Source organism: Sturnira hondurensis, unplaced genomic scaffold (assembly GCF_014824575.4).
Source record: "Sturnira hondurensis isolate 20B ecotype Veracruz unplaced genomic scaffold, ASM1482457v3 Scaffold0021143, whole genome shotgun sequence".
Lineage (NCBI taxonomy): Eukaryota > Metazoa > Chordata > Mammalia > Chiroptera > Phyllostomidae > Sturnira > Sturnira hondurensis.
Window position 1 is genome coordinate 6,565,665 of NW_028093774.1, and position 22,063 is coordinate 6,587,727.

A 22,063-nucleotide genomic window follows, 5' to 3' on the forward strand; every position below is an offset into this window, starting at 1 on the left:
GGGCAGGCCTAACCCCTCAGAGGGGCTCGGCCAGAGTCTGCAAACTGAATCCACCCGTCAGTTATGACTTGAGATCATCACGAGGGTGGATTTCCCAGATTACAATGCAAGCTCCTTCTTTACAGATCCTTACAGATGTTTCCCACTTAATGCAACACCCTACGCTGTGGTTTCAGGGGAGAAGTTAAGTCTGTGGAGTTTGCTACCAGCGATTATCTCCTGGTCGATTTCCCTCCCCTGGGCCTGCCCGGTGGCCCAGGCACTTGGGGACCCAAAGCTGCTGCCCTGCAGAGTTCGGAGCTCAGACAGCTTTCTCCTCCAATTCATTCGCTCTCACGCTGGAAGAGCACAGAGAAGTTGGGAGTTCAGCGAGGCAGGCTCAGATCCTGTCAGACTAGGAGAAGCGGCACGCACTAGGGTGGTAGATAAAACCTCGAGGGAGCCTGACGAGGAGCAGGAACCAGCGTGCTGCTGACTAATCAGGAGTCAGAGTCAAAGGGTTTTCATCGGGCCTTGGCTAACAAGGAGGAGCTATAAGCCAGAGGCTTTCCGAGGTCAAGAAGCCCTTAGAGATCTTGTTGAGGCCACGAGCTGGTCTTCATGTGTGTTCCTCCAAGAACGGTGTTTCAGTACAGGGGACTGAGCAGCGGGGAGAGCACAGCAAGCACAGTTGTCTCCGAAAGCCACTTGAAGGGGCGGACACACATCTCCGAGTTCACAGTCTATGGTTTCCACTTGCCTCAAATACAGTTACAGAGGCTGAAGAACCTATTTGGCCGTTAACTCCAAATCTGGCAAAGAAAGTGCCAGCTCTCTTTGGTAATGTCCAAAAAATACCAAAATTTTTCCATTATTGTATTCAGGAATGCTTATGTCTGCTCTTCTAACTGGGGCTTATTTCTAATACAAGGAAAGGTAAATAAGTCAGGACTTAAAAAAAATAATAAAGCCTATAACTTCGGCCAAAATCTATAGGTTAAAAAAATCTGATAGAGGTACATGGTGAAAAGAATGAACTCCCAACACCCTGGCAGATAGTCTTCCCCATAAAGCGTATTTGCAAAAGCTATCTGTGTCTGCCATCTACGATGAACTACTTATAACTGAGTTCCAACACCTCTGTCAGGACACCATCATTTTAATTAATTTCTTTAAAATGAAGCAAGAGACTGCACAGCTGAGAGAGGCCAAGGGCAAGACAGAACTGCACGGAAGTGTGCGTGCAGGGGAGCACTCCTAGGTGGGCTAACGCCCTCGCCCTGAAGTGTGCCGACAGGGCCGGGCCGTGCCCTTCGGGGCAGGATAAGATTCGTGAAGAAGCACAATGTCGAAAGTCTCTGTCTCCTGTCAGCACAAGTCTCTCTAACCCGGCATCTGCGGCCAAGTGGAAGGAGAAACACAATGCAAGCAGGTTGTCAGCCATGTCGTGCCAAGATACGAGGCCAAACCCACATGTTTAACCTCTGATAGCTCTTAGAAGTCAAAGTCAATCAAACATCACCCTAACCATTATGGAGGTGCTGTGGAGAATCTGGGGTACTGAAGGGTTTAAAAGTGCATAAGCCTAAAACCACCAACTATTTATTTGTTATCAATGCATTGTAATCCAGTGTATTTTAATATAATATGTACAACTAAGTCAACTTTCCTGTCTTCATTTTATATAGCTGCTGACCGGGAACCAAAAGACTCCATTAGAACTTTCCAGAACTGCTCAAAAGAGAAGGACATAACTACAATCAGAGAGGGGCACGGGGACTGCCACACAAGAAGATTTCCATACTTCCCGAGAGAAAGAGGCGCTCCCACACAGACACGGAAGAATACAGAAGAATAATACCCATTATTCATGATCAAAATGAGACTCAAAATAGTACCCCCACCTCTCATGCCTAAGAGGGATCGGATTGTCAGGAACTCAACTGACATTCGTAACCCCACATCAACGGTGACTGTGAACGAAAAACAATCGCAGTCCCCTGCCGGCTCTTTGTCCTCGGCCCACGGCCAGCCTATCTTTAAAAGAAGACCTTTCACCCACCTGATTTCTCACACTTGAATATGCAGGTATATCCCACACAGCGGGAGTGTCACATGCAAATCAGCAGAATGTCTACCTACTCTTGACACATAATAGGCGCTGAGGGCGTTCTTTTGGATTTGAGCTTATGTGGCCTTTACAGTGGCTGTTGATGGGTTATCACCCTCTTATGAAAACTCTGCTGTAATCCACCTTGAGAACACTTATAAGGACATCTCGCTACAGCAAGGAGCTCAGCAGATCGGCAGAAGGGAAAACGTCATAAGCGAAAGCAACACTGTGGACAGATCCACACTGACACGAGGCAGAGCCTCGGTCCGCAGTGCGGAAGAACCAGGCCCTGGTCGTCTGCAGTGCGGGTTCTGAAGAATGCCTGTATCTTTTCTATTCTGCAAATTCTTCACGGCCTCCATGCATCTTTGTCTTTTAAAAATGTGCACTTGAACACTGAAGGCCGCCTGCCTTCATGTGTGAGTAAACGCAACAGGAGTCCAGGCTGGACGGCCCACTCTTGCAGGCTGGGAGGCCTCCCACGACCTGGCCCCAGGAATGAATCCTGGGGATTAAGGAACAGATTGGTGCCTGCCACTGCCTTGGAATGCCCCCACATTCCTTGGGCGGGGGTTTCACTGTTCCTTCAGGGGACTCTCACCAGCAGAGCACCTGGTAAACAACAAAGGCCCAGCCTATCTATGAGAAGAACTAAACAGATCCCTCTCTGCGGACTCATCTATCTACTAAGTTATTAGTTCAGGAGGCAGAGGAAATACCCTCGTGTGTTCCTGGCGGGGGGGGGGGGGGGGGATCAATGGGTAAATCCAAGTGTGAGAAACCAACTCTCTTCTCACTAATGGGGCCAGCGCCTTTCGTGGTGGCTCACCAGGGGAGCTTCTCCTTCCAAATGGTGCTTTGTTTTCAGTTTAAACCAAGCCATCCAGTAGCCCTCAGATGGCGGCCGTGGTATCCATAAAGGAAGTCACTGCCTGCCTCAGACACATCTGTTCATACTGAGTGGGCCACAGCCGGGCCCGCCCCGTCAGTAAGGGAAACAGCTCTCTCAGACTCCAGGCTAGGTTCTCTGGCCCAAGAGAAGCTGCCAGAGAGCAGGTTACACACGGCGCTGTCCTCCAGGGAACACCTGGAGGACCCAAGTGGTCAAGGACAAACCCCTACAGAGAGACGCACTGTTCATAAAGAAACAAGGTCCTTCATCCCATGCATGGCCCCACAGAGGTCTCCTCTCCATCACTTAGCCAGAAACCACAGGGCAGATACCAGAACTCTGAAGTATGCCTCCTTTTTATTCCCTTCAGCGATGAAAACTGTTTATTCTAAAAGTCTGTAGAACCAAGATACGTCACTTCAAAGTAGCACGAAGCTCTACATATTTCGTTGGAGGTGGAAGCATTCCTAAAGGTGCTCTTCACAGGCACCATCTCAGAATGTCTCCACCACGCCCTTCCAGCCTACGTAATTTACAACTTGACTTTTTAACTCAATGATTCAACAACAAATACACATTTGTTTTAAAAAGAAGAAAATATGGAATCCAGTGACATGGTATACAAGAGTCTAAAAAATACATTCGGAAGAGTCAACTTTTGCCTTATTTTTCCCCCAAAGCTGATTTGTTTTTGCTATTTGCTCGCCAGGCTGTGATGCAATAATCACTGTTTTCATGGTTTCCTTAAGCACCAGGCGATTGAAGCTGTCAGTGTTGTTTTGCTGTTTCGTGACAAGCGCTTATTATGGTTGACAAACATATTTCACAGCAAACCAGCGCCCCCACCCCCCGCCGCAGTCACAGCGTCAGGGCCCCGACCCCAAGAAGATCCAGCCTTGTAGATCTGCTCTGCTCAAAACAGGGGGCAATGAAGGAAAAGCACCTTCAGAGCCTAAAACCTAGGCTGTGTTGAGGTGGCAGGTCATCAACCAAAACATTACCAGAAGCCAGTGGCTTCTACACACTGTCGTCCTGCTGGCCTTGGACCTCTCCTGGGCTGTTTCACTAAGCCCAGTTCACCTGCCCTCCCCTCCAAATCGGTGTGGGTCCCATTCATCTTTATGCTCACTTGTGTCAATTTGCTCGTACTGGAAAGCCGCATAGCTGCTGATGTGTGCGTGGGAGGGGCTGGCCCCAGGCAACCCACTGGCAGAGCTTCAAAGTCTGCCTGACCTCAGAACACAGTCATGGCCAGGCCGTGCGCTTTGCTTCCACCTTCCCCTCGGGCTGTTCGCCGACTTGGAACAATGGAAGCCACCTCATTCTGACTACATCATGCCCGACATCAAGTACTGTCATTTTCTAGTGCTCACTGCTCTCCAAAAGCTTCAATGTGCTCCCAAAGCTCTTCAAAGACCTCTGAAGATCATTCTTCATTGAAAGTACACCAACTTTTTATTAAACCTCAAGGCTCTGAGGAATACTCAATTCTGACCCTAAGGAGTAGTCATACAGTAGATAGTAGTGAAAGAAGGGACATGAAATGGTAAACGACAGGTCTCCTTCCTCCTCTTCTCCTGAGTAAACACCCCAATCTCCGTGCACCCTTCCAGGTCCACAGTCCCTTTTCTCTGCCCCTTCCCTGTTCAGCACCCCTCTGCCACTGCACCCACCACACTGGTGGGAATTTGTTTACACCTCAGCTTCACCTACCAGATAATAAGTCCCGGAAAGAAGGGGCTGTGGCTTCATCATCTGCCTCTCCAGCCCCTTCCTGCCTCCGTCTCCCAGGCTGGCTCACCACTCCCTCTGCCTTGGTACTTTACATGCTACATGATGCTTAGCCCATCGTCGGGATGGGGCGCCTGTCTGTTAGCTCTCTGCATTCCCAGAACCTAGCCCAAAACAGGGGTCGGTAAACATCCGTCATGGGAAGTACCGCTGAGCAGTCAAATGTGGCCAGAGAATGAAAGATCTCAGTAGTTCAGTAGATCTCAGTGACTGCAAGGTCACTGTAGGTTTACAAGGCAGAGTGTGATTTGAGAAAAAGAGTTTTAGCAAAATTCCTCTAGGCAGCCAGAAGCCAAAAGCCGGATTGGTGTAGAGAGAGGGGAAGGCAGCACCAACGCTCGGGGCTGTTATGGTGATTTGGGCACGTGATGGAAGGAAAGGCTGGCCAGGTCGTGCTCCACCAAACAGACCCTGTGCTCAGATGCTGACTCTGCTTGTGCCAGCTGTGTGACCTCAGGTGGGCAAGCCGCTGGACAGCAGCCCCGACCCCCAGGCTCCTCACCCACAATGCAGAGCCAATGCCTCATGTGGCTGTAAGGACAAAGTGAGGGGAACTAGTAAAGTGCCCACCATATTGCCTGGCACAGAGCAGGCACAGAAATATCTGATTCATGCATATGCCCCACACCTTCCTGAATTTTCCCAAACATAAGTTGGTCTCCCGATAGTATTGCAAAGGAGGCACAAGCCTACCTGGACAAGCAGAAGGAGGTTTGTGTCTGGTAATGGAGATTTCAGCTTCAGGGCCTGCAGAAGTTCTAGAACCACGCTACGGGACAGGTACAGCTTATCCCGCTCCTGAATAAGGGCAAGCAGAAGAAGGTGAGTGTCTCTAAAACCTCAGTCAGAATACATCCATGTTACAGGAGCTTCTAAATGATTCACAGATCAGAAGTAAGAAACCATATTTAAAAATGCCTAATGCACTGTTCTTCATAAATAAATTAAAACAAGAAAAATTAAAAAGGCATTTGTGTGTGTGTGTAATGAGTTTATTGAAGCACTGAGACCACATAATTTAATGAATAAGAAAAAGACAGGCTAGCTCTTAAATACTGAAACCACAGGATTTGGCCGTTATTCCCAGGGAATGATATAGGTTCCCAGAACTGCAGAAATTAAACAAATATAAAAGTATTTTTTTCAATAGAAAATCATTTAGAGAGAAACATGTACAACAGCTTCAAGAATCTCCTACCCTCCCTAAGGAACTTACTTTTTAAATGGGCAATTTTAAGCATCTAGAAAAACAGAGAGATGGACTGTATTAGGTACTACCACCTGTCCTTGTCAAATTGTAACATTTTGCTTTGATTTCACATTTTTTAATTATAAATCAAACACCACAGAAACAGCTGAAGCTACCTATTCTTTCTCTCTTGAAGTAGCCACTATTTTGAATGGTGCTTGTTATTTCATGCATGCTTTTTTAATGCTTTCACTTACACATGTATTGTACATAAAATGTATATTATTTTTCCATATTTGTAAAATTTCTGTTATAATGTTCAATTATAAAACACTATTATAATGTATAATACAATGCACAACTTGTCTCCACTATAATGTGTGATATTACTTTTGCATGTTTTTAACTTCCTCTTATAGTGCATAATATTATAGGTATATTGTACATTTTAAACCTTCTATAATGGTATCATACTGTGCATATCTTTCTGCAACTTGTAACTTTTCACTACATTATATTTTTTATATTAGCCCCTATTGATACATACAGGTCTATTTCTTTCAACTAAACAGATTACTAATACTCAATACGTTATGTATGGACATACCTAAAGTCATCAACCTATCCTCCTATTAATGGAACTCTAGATTGTTTTCAATCTCTGTGAGCCATTTTTAGAGTCAACTGTAACACACGTGCAGAAAAGCACATAAAACGTAGGTGCACAGAAACGCATTAGTAGAGACTGAACCCTCAGGTCATCGGCGCCCAGATCAAACAACGGCACACTGTAAGTGTCTCAGAAGCCCCCTGTGTCCTTTCTTGACCATAATCAAGACCATAATCTCTCTCACCTGGAGAGACCCCCTGAGTTTGTATCCACTGTTTCTTCTTTCTCATTTCTTCTGGCTTCCACTGTGCTGTTGAGAAGCCTGTCGTCAGCCTATAGAGCATCTTTTCTCTCGGTTGCTCTTACACATTTTTTTCTTGGCTGGTCTGGCAGGTTGTACCTTACTCATGTAGCCTGTGGCATGAGCAGGCCAAACTTGAGTTTATTTGTAATACTTTTGGTGCTCACCGTGCTTCCTGAATCAAGGCATTACTGATTTTCATCAATTCTAGAATTGATCTAAAGCTTATTTCTCCCTCTAAAACTTACTAGATACAGGTTAGATCTTCTTTTTAGAGTCTTCATCTCTTTATCTTTGTGCTGCGTTCTCTTTTCCGTTTCGCCAATTTCCCCTTCAGCTATGTCTAATTTGCTCTTTAACCTGCCCATCAAGCTGTCTCTGCTACTATTTCATTTCTAGAATTTCTACTTTGTTCAAATCTATCTGGTTTTTTTAAGTGCCTAGCTCTCTTCTCACAGTTTTAATCTTTCCTTCATATGCTTATCATTTAAAGTATGTTTTTATAGCCTCTATCACATAGTTCTAATCTTGGAAATCCCTAGGGAGAATAATCTTGCTGTTTGTTGATTAAACTAAACTAGCTCACGGTGGATTATCTGCTCACATGATTTTATAATGTCAGATTGTGAGCTCACGTTCATCAAGATTTTGATTATGGAAGTCCTAGACCCTAGTTGGGCCTAGGTCAAAGGCATATCCCTCCAGAGAGGTCTGAGAATTGACTTATTTCTGCCAGACACTCCGATACTATTGCTTGCTCAGCACCAATGTTACTTGACTTTTTAGTTTGCAGGCAGGTGTTCTAAATCAAACTCTAAACATGTTCAAAGATGGGTATACATTTACCAGTTCCCAAGGGAGTCTACAAATCGTTCCCAGTTCCCACATTCGGATGAATCCCTGTCTCTGTCACCTCCACCCAAGAATATATTCTTCCCTAATCACCCTTTTACCGAATGGATAGCCTTTCAAGGGTTCTGACTTTCTGCTGGGGGTGGCTCTGCTCCAACTCCTGCCCTGAAATACTCCCAAAACCTCATCTCCTTTTTCTGTGTGGGCTCTCAAACTCAAGCCACTAAGCTGCCAAGACAGACAACTCCCCACCCACCCCAAGATTTCTACAATGTCCACTCTAGTTCTCAATTCCCTCTTCATTTTTGTCTCTCTTCATGTTAATAAAATTAGCTCCACTTTAAAAATAATGTTGATTTCATCCAGCATGTCTAGTGTTTCAGTGGGACAGTTTTCAAGTTTTCTAGGCTGCTAGGCTGGCATAGAGAGAAGGCTTCAATGCCTTACCTTTCCAAGCCTTTTCTTTAGATTAAGTAGGGAGAAGGCTTGATTGCACACTGCACTTTAACCCTCGCTTAGAGGGTCTCATCACCTGCGAGGTAGGCGGGAACACCCTAAACTGAAGTGTTCTGTAGAAACACTCAGTTCCGGTTGAAGAAGTGAGAAAGGGCAGGTGACAACACAAAGTGACAGGCCCCTGAAGTTAGGACACTTAGTGAGGAGATCTAATGTATAATGAATAGTCAAGGCCAAGGATATCTTGAATTCAAAGTGGCGGGAAGTGCCCTGTAATCAATACCCATCGTGGACCACATGGAAAATACACACTCATTATGGTTTTTCCTCTAACAAAATGCACCAATTTAAACAAATCAGACATAAAGAAGATGACTTCTAAGTACAGAGCATCTTTTCATTCCATCTGGCGCTATGTCTTACAGATCAATGTTTTTAAATTAAAAAAAAAAAGACAAAAGTCCTTTTTCAGGAAGAATTTAGAAAAAGGAAAAACGCTGATTATTTTGGTAGCTAGAAAACATATGGTTCCAGCAGAGTAATGGTTTATAATCAGAAAGACGAACAAGGAGGTTACTGGGGAACACTTAACACGGCACAATGGACACGAGGTGGGACCAAAGGAGACAAGAGTTTTAAATAGAATAAAAGCCTTGCTATAAAATTTGATTATTCTGAGGAAAATAAAGGGCTTGCAGATGTGAACAACATGACTAACGGGGTATTCTGCATACTCAGGAGGACGACAGGCATGGAGACCCCATTGAAAATGAACTTGGTGGGTTGCAGGCTGGTTCCCTGCAGGCCCACTCCCAGCAGAGGATGCACGAAAAGCAACCATACATGGTGTTTCTCTCCCTCTCTCCTTCCCCTCTAAAAATAAATAAATAAAATCTTTAAAAAAAAAAAGAAAATGAACTTGGAAAACCTGGGCATGGAAAAAGGAAGATCTGCACATTGTTTGTAAGGATGGAAGGGCCTCCTGCTTTCCCATTAGCGTCTACCAGCTCCCTCGAGGCTGCGAAATGCACCGGGCGAGCAGTAGTTTTCCATCCCTCAGAGGTGGGGCAGGGGGCACTAAAGATAATGCAATAGAGAAAGCATTATGAAGGCAAGATGACAAGAAATGAGATTACAATCTCAGAGGCCACGAACCCAGGACTGGGGAGACAGACAAATGATGAGAATTAAGGTGCTCTCCACAGGCTTTCACAAATGACAACCCGGTATTTTTCTACTTTGGGGATAAAAACAATATGTAGGGACAGCTTGCCCACTCATCATGGGTGAACTTGAGAAGGCCATTCAGAGGTCATTTAGACCATTATCTCATTTCATTCAAAATACCTCTTCTCTACAAAACCACAGGATCCTGGATTTTCCAAGTTTGCATATTTAAGGTATTTTATATACATATCTAAAGTGTTTCTTTCCAATGACATTTATTAGACTTTAGTAGAATTACTCACTTGAAAACTGCATTGAAACAATGAACCTAAGAGGGATCTCATCGCCACGTGCACACTTACCTTGGTGAAGGCCCGGTAACATAAGCCACACACCTCCACCAGGTAGGCCAAAGTGAAGACCGCATTCTGAATTACAAAGCTGAGCAGTTTCGAAAATGGTTCCAACAAACTCTGCAACGAGATTGGGGCCAGATACAATCAATGGCTGATTCTTTCCTTTAAAAAAAGTGTTAAAGTCTTACAATACTTCAATGGGATCATTCTTTGCATTTCACATCTGTTGCCAGGTGGCTACTGCAGCAACCCTATGGGTCTAACAAGGCTATGATCTTCAATGGATTGAAGATCACGATTTAACCATGTTATCGCTAAAAGAAGATATTCGTTTTTCCAGATGCATCATTTAGAAACCCACCTAACCCAAACCCTGCCTTCATGTCCACCCCCAGCAATCCAGACGCTGTGAGGTCTGCATCGAATCCCCCACTCTGTTTCTCAGAGTGTCTAGACGCCTCTGGGTCCCTCAGACCCAGCCCCTTTGGAAGCCCACCGTCTCCGTGAAACTAAAGCACAACCCCCCCCCTCGCACGTGAGCGCCAAAGCACTCTGAACTCGGACAAAACGCATCATGACCCAGCTTCCTGCCAAAGTCCACCCTCAGAAAGGCATTGTCATTTTTGCTTTACCCATCTGAATTCATTCACAGAGGGTCAGTTTTAGTCCATATACTTTCTGAAGCCAGTTAGAAACATCTATTGAGCACACACTAAGTATCAGGCAGAGGTAGACACTTTGATGTAGTTTCTCTTATTCAAATTTCTTGTAACAAACCTGAGGAGATAGTATGCTACAGTAGTTAACGATACAAGTTCTAGAGTCCCACACACGTTTTCGAACTCTGGCTCTCTGTGACCTTGAATGGGTGATATAATCTCTCTAGACTTGGTTCTTTCCTCTGTAAGATGAGGATGGTAACGGCCTCCAGCTCACTGGGCTGTTGTAAGAGTTAAAGGAGATGATGTACACAGCCACCTGGACACAGTTAGCCCTCCACGCCCGTGAGATACGATCTGCATCGTAACTCTGAAGCTTCGGTGTCTCCGTTCTGCCCCTGAGAGGACAGTAGGCAAGTAACTTGCTTAATGCCACACAGCTACTGAATGGAAGTGAAGACCGTACTCCAGAGCAATTTTCCAGAGGCAATTGCTCTGTAGGGAAGACAGGATCATTTCAATTAGGTCCAAAAGACGTCCATGTCATTATCTCCACTCCTTCTCAACCTCTATAGTCCTAACTGCCTGGACGGTAAAAGGAATTTGTGCCTAATGGGCACACCCACGCGGGGCTGTAGGGAGTGTAGACAAGGAAACAGAAGTCAGCCTCGATCCTACCACTCAGTGACAACATTTCGTTGTATTTCCCTTCTTCCCTGTACACAAGTTTATAAGGTGAAATCTTACACAAAGACAACACTACATTTTGTTAATATAATAACAAAAGTAATTTCCAGGGCTATGGAATTCTTCATAATCCTCCATTTTAATGGCCACAAAAGTCATGTTTTATTATAACATTCCAGTAAATAGGTCTTTGTATAATATTTGCATTTTCATAATAGGTTCCCAGAAAATAAATGACAGATTCAATGGATATAAGCATTTTGAGATCCTTTTTCCTTATTGATAAGAGAAATGAATCATTACACGTTAGTTCCCCAAGGATAGAAATTATACCTTTCATTTTTTGTATTCCCCACACAAACTCATGTAGTACTTTCCACATTAAAATAAAATCTTGAGAAGAAACTCTTTGAAATAGTATTGCTGATTCAGCATCCTTCACTCTATAAATGTTCTTGCCTTGGACAGTGGATGAATGGGGAGAGGAATATGGCTCTGTTGACAGAAAATGCATCCTCACTTGTCAAAAAAAAAAAAAGAAACCTGAATTCAAACCTACATAGAAATCTGCTCTTTTATCTAGCGGAGCAGCATGGTGATGGGGCAATACAACAGAAAAACCAAGGAGCTTGGAATCAAAGGATGTAGGTTCAAGTCTCAGATCTCCCACTAACCAGCTACAAAACCTTGGCCAAGACACACCATCTCTCTAAGCCTCTTTCCTCATCTGTAAATAAATGCACAGATTAGACGAAATGATCTCTTCGCAACTTTCCAACATAAACCATGAATCTCTGAAAGCACATTCAAGGTAAAAAGTGATGGAAACTGTGCCTTCTTGGTATATTAACTAGCAGTTACAAGCCATTGCAGTACAAACTGTGGTACCATTTCATATAATGCAGCCCAGAAATGAAGCCAGGAGCACAGAGGCGAACGAGGCGCAATGCTGGAACTCATGCAGCTCACATTCTCACTGGGAGACTCTGATACCGTGCAAGTGCTAATTCAGAGAGCTCCATCAAGTATTATGGCATCTGACAGAGGAGGAAGCTGCTACGGAGAATATGAGCATTTTAAACATTGAAATTCAAAGTCTCATTTTGAAGAATGAGAAGTTCACCTCACTGACAAGAGTATTAAGCATTTCAGGTAAAGGAAATGACCTTAGCAAAGGCAAGGAAGTATGAAATTAAATAAGATTACAAATGTCAAGCAGTTAGCACAATGCCTGCCGTGTGGTAAGTTCTCAAGAACAGTGGTGGTTGTTTGGATTCTGCAAGCACACAGGAGGCGTGGGGGATGGGCAGGGGGCCCAAGGGGAAACTGGAAAGTTAGTGGGGTGCCTTCCTGTGTGCCACACGAAGACATTTTGGACATTGTCCTAAAAGAAACGAGAACTTATCACAGATTTTTAAAGGAAGGAATTAATGCAATGAGATCTGTTTAGAAGGGCCATCATTTAGTTTGCAGTATGGGAGACAGACTGGTGAACCTGGCCCAGAACTAAGAAAACCAGTGACATTGTCATGTAGCAGAGCCCTTCCCATTAGACGCTTTCGCAGTGATTGAAAGTGAAGCATTCAGGGTGCAACAACCGTTTCTTCAGTACTGCTGCACGCCTTTCCTTTTAAGTTAAAAAATAACTGGATACCAACTGGTTACACTCGCCTGAAACATACATACCCTTGTGGCATTGGTAGAGGGTATCTTCAAGAGGCAAATCATAATTCTCAAACTGGAATCTAAAGAACACTGTGAACAAATATGAAAAAAGTAGGAGTGAGTACCCTTCTTAATGTAGCTTTGCTTCATGTATTTCCTATGAGCATTTACTTTAGGAAATGAAATCTGAGACATAGCTGCTTCCTTATAGTTTTCTGTAACATATATTCATGCTGAAAAAAGTCATTCTCAGGCCTTAAAGAAATTTATTAAACCATGTTGAACAATTAAATAATTAAACATAGTTCTTAAACTATTTGTCAAAGATACAGCCCTAAAATTAAATCAGACAGAGTTGGATAAAGAATTGGACAGATGGATGGATGGATGGATAGTTGAATGGACAGACGAATAGGTAGGCACATACCCAACTCTAAAGACGTAACACTAATTTGTAAAAGGCCATGTTGGAAAAAAAAGAGCAATTTAAAACCATTAGGCTTATTAATTCAAATAAAAGCCAGTTTCATCTGCCCTTTCTCTGCTACTAAAAGACATGACAAAAACCTGGGGAAAGCAGTTAAATTTCTGCAAGAGAAAATCATATCACATAAATTTATTAGATTTGTATTTGGCAAGATTCCACATCAAAATGTACTTTTTAAATCGAGTTTACTGGGATTGGGGAAAATGTTACAGCAAGAATAAACAATAATATCATTTAACATTGTAAATACATCACAATAGCAGCCTGCAGTTAAATTTCTGCAGCTGGGTACCATAGTAACTTCTTTAAGAAAGTACGAAGGAGGCCAGTGCTTCTCCAGGGGTAACCCCTGGACAAGCAGCCCCTCTATTACCCGGAAACTTACTAGAACGCAAATCCTCAGGCCACACCCCCACTGAATCAGAAACTCTCAGAATGAGGCCCAGGAATCTGTTTTGTTTTGGTTTTTGGGGGCAAGTCCTCCAGGGACATGGGTGCATACTGAAGTTTGTAATCCACTTCTCTAAACTGATGAGAACAAACTACAGAAGGTTTTTCAATGGCTTAATATTCCCCCCCAAGATTAAAAACAAAGCAGCAGATGAGCAGAGGCAGTGCCCAGATCTGACCTAGCAGGAGAAATTTTCACACACATTCTGGCAGTAGTTGGCAAGGACTCCCCAAGGGAACCATTGGTCAATTCAATCTCCTCAATACCCATCAGAATTGATGTGACACAGGCATTACTTTGAGCCTGGGGCTGAAAACTGGTAGCCCAGAGGGTCCCTACGGGGTTTTAAAAATCAGGAAATAACATTTTGGAAGACGTGGGAAGATCGTCAGCACGAGACCTGCACCCCACATAACAAACGGCCGACCCTGTGGGAAGGGACTGGCGCTTTCCAGTGTGCCAGGGTCTCCAGTCTCTTCATCGTCTTACCTCATTCCACTCCTGCGGGCAGTGAGCGCTCCTGCGGGCAGGGCTGAATGTCACAAATTAGGTTTACCAGCTGTTTGCAGCTGGCAATACTTCCAACTGGTCAGTGTTCGAGTTTAATATTTTGACTATAGCCCTGGCTGGTGTAGCTCAGTGGATTGAGCGCGGGCCTGCAAACCACACGATCACGGTTCGATTCCCAGTCAGGGCACATGTCTGGGTTGCAGGCCAGTTCCCAGCAGGGGACTCACGAGAGGCAACCATACATTGATATTTCTCAACTTCCCTTCCCCTCTAAAGATAAGTAAATAAAATTTTTAAAAAATATTTTGATCGATTCCCAGTCAGGGCACATGCCTGGGTTGCAGGCCAGTTCCCTGCAGGCCAACTCCCAGCAGGGGATGCACAAAAGGCAACCATACATTGATGTTTCTCTCCCTCTCTCCTTCCCCTCTAAAGATAAATAAATAAATAAATAAAATTAAAAAAATATATATTGACTATAGCATCAGCCAATAGGCATTTGAATTTGCCAGCCCGCCCTTCCCTCCAACTTCTCTTAAGGAACAAGTGACCCTAAATGGCTCTCGGGTGCTAGGGAAGTTCTATGTGGCCAACTGCATACACTTGATTTCCCGTGTGTTTATGTATAGTAGCTATGTACATATGTGGTTTCAAAGTACTAAACCTCTCGCTTGGACTTATTCCACTACTCCATACTTGTGGGTGGACAAGAATCAAAAGATGTGAGAGACAGCCCTGGCTGGTGTGGCTCAGTAGACTGAGTACCAGTCTGCGAACCAAAGGGTTGCTGGTTCAATTCCCAGTCAGGGCATTTGCCTGGGTTGCAGGCCAGTTCCCCAGTAGGGGGCGCATGAGAGGCAACCACACATTGATGTTTTTCTCCCACTTTCTCCCTCCCTTCCCCACTCTCTAAAAATAAATACATAAAATTTTTTAAAAAGATGTGAGAGATAGTAAAGATCTCTGTATTCCTGCTTCTCACAGTAACTTCCAGCTCAAGGAAAGCTGCACACGCCAAGCTACGAGTCCCTGAATTATCATCCTTATAGAACCTACATAGGGGTCATATTTTCCCAATCAGCCAGTTTGGGTAAAGGTCTCAGTCAGGGGCAGTTGGTCTTTATGAAACATTTTATATACATGTGATACTCGTTTTAGAAGTGGTGCTGCTAACACAAACCGCGCCTGTCAGACTAACAAGTGATTCATTAACACGCTGCATACTTCTACCTGGGATCTGCATAGGGCACAAAAAGCTTGTGGGACAACTGAGGCTCATGGACATGGCAATGGCCACTGCCAGCCAGCTCCCTCTCCCTGCTGCAGAGACAGAATGGCCTCAGTTCACCCGCACTTTAGAAGGACCCAAGAAGCCTGTCCGTGGAAAAGGCCCTGGGCTGGGAGTCGGGAGACTCAAGTTCCAATCCTCACATTGCCACCGCCTCCCAAACCTGTAGTCCCATCTGCAACACAGGGACCTTGGAGAGAATGGTTTTTAGAGGTCTCTTCCAGCTTTAACAGCACAGGATGCATTCTCACATTGAATGAGCATGTGTTGAAAATGAGCGTGAGTTTCAGGCTATCAGAGTTCCAGCTAGGAAGGTGTGTGTGTGTCCTTGGAGGGGGGCGGGCTGCAGAGAGGCGGGTGTAAAGCCATCAGGAGTACCACCTTGGCCTTGCAGGCACTCTATTCACAAACACACAGCCGTCACTTCCATTTCGATCATTCTCTGGAACTGAAGCTTTACATTACATGTCTGGTCTCCTTTTAGACAAAACTACTTATTTATTCACCTATGTATTTCTTTAAAAATACTCGTTTGAGAAAAGTTTTAGATAAACACAATCTAACATCTTTCTGACCCTTATTTTTTAAATAAACTGGAAACATGGAATCACTAAGTCCAAATGCCCACTGCACAGTGCTGTCATTCTGTGACCTTTGTAGAGAACAACCTAAATAATATCCTGCACTCCGTGGCTAACAGAGATTCTATATAGCCCCTTAGGAAACATCAAGTCATCCAAGGCGGATGGATGGTCTGCAAACAGAAGAAAGCAATTGAAAATGAAATCCTGGTCTCAGCTTACCTTCAGAGGCAAAACACAAGGCAGCTTGGCAAAAAATGTCTGAAACTGGTTGCTGATGGTGGTCCAGAGGCTACTGGGAGAATCCATGGGCAAAGCTTCCATGAAGGTGGCGATGTTTTCCAAACAGTGTATCATAGCACCCCCTGCTGGTAAATTCTTTTTGTTATTTAGACCCTGAAAACAAGAGCAGAGGGAATCAACTGCTAAAACAGCGAGGTCATTTGTGTAGCTACTTGGTAAAGGTCAGTTTTAAAAACCACACATTCAGACAGTAGTTGTGTTGTGCGCCTACTATTCAGGGTCATCCTCGCCACTGGCAGGGGTACAGAGAACAATCAACATATTCAGACAAACTTAGGAGAAATTGTGATCTCTGATTCAGTGAAAAAAGGTGAGGTGAAATGTGAGCAAGAAAAACGTCTTTCAAACATCTACAACCGGTGTGGCTAGGTGCTTAACAGACACAATGAATGATGCTTGTGGGAAACTCTATCGGCCCAAGTCTAAGGGTGATGACCAGCAGCAAAGTCCGAATGGCACTCTGCCAACACTTCAAGCTAACAGGGAGAGCGAGTAAGTGGAGGACGTGAGACATGGATGCAATCCCACAATACAATAAGCGATACATCAGTTAAGCAGGACTTGAATCCAAATCTCATGACACATGAATAAGTGAAACAGAGACTTGAATCCGAGTCTCACTAGACAGGGCACACTCCTTTACCCACCACATACTTCAAAAGGCAGGGAGTTCCTTGGGTTGAGTGCCCAGTGGGTGGCAACCGCCCCTTAGCTGAGAATGTCCAGACGTTTTAAATAAACAGCAAGTCCACACAGAAACAGCAATATCTGACACCTGCCTGGGCGCTGAAAACTTTTTCAACGGATTTTTAAATTTTAAATTATTTTAATTTTATAGTCAAATGTTTAAATTAAATTGTTTTAATTTCATTTTTAAATCAAATGGCTTCCTCCCTCAGCAGGGACTCCACGGGGGCCGCGAGTGTCCAGCAAACCCACCTCCAAGAGCTGACTGAGGGCAGCAATGGAACTCAGCTCGTTGAAGTCCATCAGGGACGTGGCCAAGGTCCGCAAAAAAGTCCCATCTGGAAAGGGAACAGTCAGGGTTAGCAGGGTCGGGCTCCAGCAGCCGCCGCACCTGCGGTCCCCACACGGCCCACGGAGGAAGTACCTTTGATGGTGCTCTGGAACAGCTGCGGGAAGATGCCGTTGGGGGCCAGCTGATGGAAGATGCAGCGCAGGAACTGCTTGGCCACGCCCGCCGCGTTGCCCGGAACCATCATGCTGGGGGGGAGCGGGGAGAAGAAAGACGAGGAATCTTGGGGCAGACGGCGTGCGCTCAGGCGTTGGTTTACTTATTTATGCAGAGTTCAGGCATTTAAACACACCAGTTCACTTACGGAATATCTCACTGTCATTTTCACCAGTGAGATGAAATATTCTAATCACACAGGACCCTGTTAATCGGTTTCTAGAAAGAGAGGACCAGGAGATGCCGGGTGGTCCCAGGCTATCCGGCCACCCCCCTGTACGGATGAGGGTTCCAAGGCCCAGAGACAAAAGGTGACCTGCAAAGGCCGCCAGTCCAGAGGATGGAAGAGTCGGGGCTCGAACCCAGGACGCAGTTAATGAACAAGATCCTCCCAGGAAGTGTCACTGGCTAAAAGAGAGAGCTGCTCTGAGGGGAAACACAGGGAGGGAAATGTTCATTCCCAGAGGATAAAGGATCCGGGGGAGGAGGGAGGGGGCTCTGAGTTGGTGAAATAGATGGGGCTTTGATGTGTGCAGCTTCCTCTTCATCCTCCGTACCACCTCTGCGAGTCAGGGGGGGGCCCGAGGGGTGAGTGGGCGGCCCTGCCCCTCAGATTAAAGTATTAGATAGGATATAAGCCCAAACTGAGAACCCGGTAGAAGTCCCTCTTAGCTCAACCATTTCATTATGTCCCGTCTACCCTGAAACATTGGTTTAAACTTGTAGGTTCAAAATGATCTTCAGGGAGAAATAACACCAAACTTAACAAACTCTTTCAATAGTTAGGGAACCCTTCCCAACTTATTTTAAGAGGCAAAAGTAGCTCTAAAATTAAAATCTGATAAAGTCATTACAAAACAAACAAACAAGAAGGAAACAAACAAACAGAAAAAAAGACCAACCGCTCTTAAATAAATAGGGTAATGGACCATGACCAAACAGAATTTCCCCACAGGAATGTAAGAATGACTGAATACTCAAAAACCAATCAACTAAGTGAACTTAGCTTATTACATTGCAATGTTAATACAAAAAAACAATTGCACATTCACATACCAGCAGCAAAAAGTTGGAAAATTAAATTTTTAAAATTCCACTTACATTGTCATTATTAAAACAAAATTTAGGGGAATAAATATAACAAGTGACAACCAGAAAGCACCGCAGAGAGAAACAGAAAGGACCAGTGGAAATGAGAATGTGTACTATGTTCATGAATCGAAAGGCCCAACATGTTTATGATGTCAGTGAGCCCCATACTGATTTGTAGTTTCAATACAATCTCAGCAGCCTTCCCTGCCCCACACCAAATTGAGAAGCTTATTCTAAAATGGATATGGAAATGTGAAGAACCTAAAATATCCAAACCAATCTCCTTGAAAGGGATGACGAAAGTCGGGTGACTCACACTCTCTAACTTCAAGACTGACGACTGCACAGCTTCTGTTGCCAAGACAGTGCGATGCCAGCTTAGGGCTCAGCACTCAGACCCGTGAAACAGGACAGAGAGCCTTGAGACAGCTCAAGCCTAACGTGGTATCTGATTTGTAATGGACACCAAAGTGACCCAATGAGTAAAGGGAAAGTCGTTTTATTGATGGTGAAGAAATAACTAGATGTCTACATGGATGAGAAGGGACACCGACCCCCACCTCACACCACCCAACAGAATTTAATTCGAGATGGATCATATAAATGCTAAAACTATGAAACTTCTAAAGTAAAACTTTGGAGAATATCTTCTTGACTTGAGGGTAGGAAAAGGTTCCTTAGACAAAGAACAGGAAGAAATAATTATAAATTGTTTTTAATTTGTAAAACATTAAACTGCATCTAAATTAAAGATTTCTTGTCAAAATACACAATTAAGAAAACGAATAGGCAAGCCCCAAACTGAGTGAAAATATTCTCAAAACATTTAATGAAGGCCTGGTATTCAGGATATATAAAGCAACCCTGCATCTCAATAATAAAAAGACAAGAGCCCAGTTAAAAATGCGCAAAAAATTTTGAAAAGATTTACAGAGGGTTGTGAAGTGTACTTGAAAATATACTCAATAGCATTTAGTCTTCAGGGAAATGCAAATTAAAACTATAATGGCTAAAATTAAAACAACTGAGACCACCAAATTGTGGCGAGGATGCGGAGCAATCAAAGTCCCATACACTGTTGGTGGGAATACATAATCCCTTTAAAGGAAAGTTCTGGTAGTATCTCATAAACTAAAACATACACCTATCTTATAAGCCACAATTCCATTCCTAGGCATTTACCTAAGAGAAATAAAAACACTTGTTCAAAAATAGGCTTTTGTAAGAATGCTATAACAGTTTCATAAAGCTCCAAATTGGAAGCAATGCAAATGTCCCTCAGTAGAAACATGAATAAACAAACTGTGAGCTACTACTCGGCCCTGAAAAAGAAACTAACCGCAGATACATGGGACAACATGGTAGAACTCAAAAGCATCACGCTGAGTCAAAGGAGTCAGACACAGAGGAGCGCATACAGCATGATTCCATTTACATGAAGTGCTACAATGGGAAACCTCAGGACACTGTCTGCCTTTGTGAGCATGGAGACTTGCCAGGGGTGATGGTGATGCTCTATACTTGGACAGGTGCTTGGGTTATGCCGGTGTATGCACCTGTCAAAACTCAGCTAAGGTACAGATAAAATATGTGTACTTTTTAATGTGAATTTTGCATTAAAAGAAAAAACATAAAACAAAAATTAAACTTTAATTTAGTTAATCAATTTGCTAAAGAATATAGGGGGTCCCTGGCTGGTATGGCTCAGTGGGTTGGAGGGTAGTCCCATAAGCCAAAAGGTCACTGGTTCGATTCCCAGTAGGGGCACATGCCTAGGGTGCAGGTTCAGTCCCTGGTCGGGGTGCATAGAAGAGAAAACCAATCAATGTTTCTCTCTCACATCAGTGTTTTCCTCTCTCTCCCTCCCTTTCCTTCTCTTCAAAGTCAATAAATGTGTCCTTGGTGAGGATTTTAAAAAAGAATATAGGGGGGAAGCATGTTAATGCCTGAAAATTACTTTGAAATGCATCCAAAAATAAAATGGATTGACGGGCAGAAGGATGGCTAGATGGCTGGCTACGTGATAAAGTAAGTGAAATGTTCATTGTAGAATCTAGGTGATAGGTATTGAGAGAACATCATAAAGTTCTCTCAAGTTTGTAGTATGTTTAACATTTTTCATAATAAAATGTTAGGGGGAAAAGTAAGGACAAAACAAGTAATTCTATGACCAAAGAGAGCATAAAAAAAGAAAAGCAAACACTCCTAAAACCTTGTTACAGAAGTGTGACAACAACACTATCTGACATTTGTAGGGCTGTGACAGTTACGCTGTCACAGATGCCGTATCACTCGGACCTCAGGACAGTGCCCAAAGGCGCAAGGAGGTCGTATGTTGGTCTGTCTCTTTATAGATGGGCAGCTAAAGCAGAGAGGTAAGTGTGCCCAAAGACACACAGCAGCCGCTGCTGCTGTCCTCTGGTCCTTCCTCCCCACTGCAGCCAAAGTAACCTTCCTACACGCTACACACACACACATACACACACACACTGCTCCTTAAAGATCCTTCAGTGGCCTTCCTCTGCTGCTAAAAGAAAGCCCAGAACATTTAATGAGGTTTATAAGCACTGTCCTATGTGACAAGCCCATCTCATCAAGGGCCTGCATTACCATGCTGCAGCGCACTGGCCTTTTCATAGTTCCCCCAACACACAATGTCCTTTACCACCTCGGGACCTCTGTGCATGCTCTTCCCACAACTACTTGCACAGTTAAACCCAGCTCATTTTTTCCAGATCTTATTTTAAACATCACACTTTAAGGGAAGCCCTCCTCTCCTTCACCCCTGCTTCACCCCAGGTCTGCCTATCGTATATTCACTCACTTCTCATGGAGACAGGCTCATGCATCTTCATGACTGGCACACTCAGCCACCCAGCTGTTCAGACAGAAACCTGCAAGTCATTCTGCCCTATTTTCTTTCTCCCTCACCTAACATCCAATCTATCAATAAATTCTGTTCCTTCTCCTTTCAAAATATTCCTGACTGTAACCTTACTTCCACTACCTTAAACCAAACCTTTATTATCTCACGCCTGCACCACTGAAATGGTCTCCAACCTGCCTCTACTCTTGACCTGCTTTCCTCAGTGACCTGTTTTCAACTCAGAAGCCAGAGTGGTCCTTCCAAAACAGAAGAGGAGTCACGTCACTCCTCACTCCCGGCTTCGCTCAGTGCAAGTCAGACTTCGTACAATGGCCTCCCGGGCTCTATCCGGCCGGGCCTTCCCTTACCTCTTCTATCCCGTCCCTACCCCGCCTTCCAGGCCCTTGTGCTCCAGGCCACATGAGTCTTCTTCCCCAACTACCCTAGGTATTTTCCAGACTTACAGTCTTGGCATTTGCCACTTCCTCTGTCTGGAACATTCCTTCTATAAATCGCTGCCTAGGTGCGCCTCCCCTTTTCGGGTTTTGTTCAGTGCTGCTTCCTCCGAGAGGCTGC

The 22,063-nt window shown here is 44.3% G+C and overlaps 1 protein-coding gene across 1 annotated transcript in view; it reads right to left on the minus strand.

Annotated features, from left to right (window-relative positions):
- UNC79 (unc-79 subunit of NALCN channel complex) overlaps positions 1 to 22,063 on the minus strand; it is a 210,418-nt gene that overhangs the window by 20,846 nt on the left and 167,509 nt on the right. The window contains exons 39-44 of the mRNA XM_037031536.1: positions 17,449 to 17,561; positions 17,277 to 17,362; positions 16,257 to 16,430; positions 12,739 to 12,807; positions 9,713 to 9,823; positions 5,469 to 5,573 (exon numbers count right to left, since the gene is read on the minus strand). Coding sequence (XP_036887431.1) covers positions 5,469 to 5,573; positions 9,713 to 9,823; positions 12,739 to 12,807; positions 16,257 to 16,430; positions 17,277 to 17,362; positions 17,449 to 17,561 — 658 coding nt within the window. The remainder of the gene's footprint in view (positions 1 to 5,468; positions 5,574 to 9,712; positions 9,824 to 12,738; positions 12,808 to 16,256; positions 16,431 to 17,276; positions 17,363 to 17,448; positions 17,562 to 22,063) is intronic.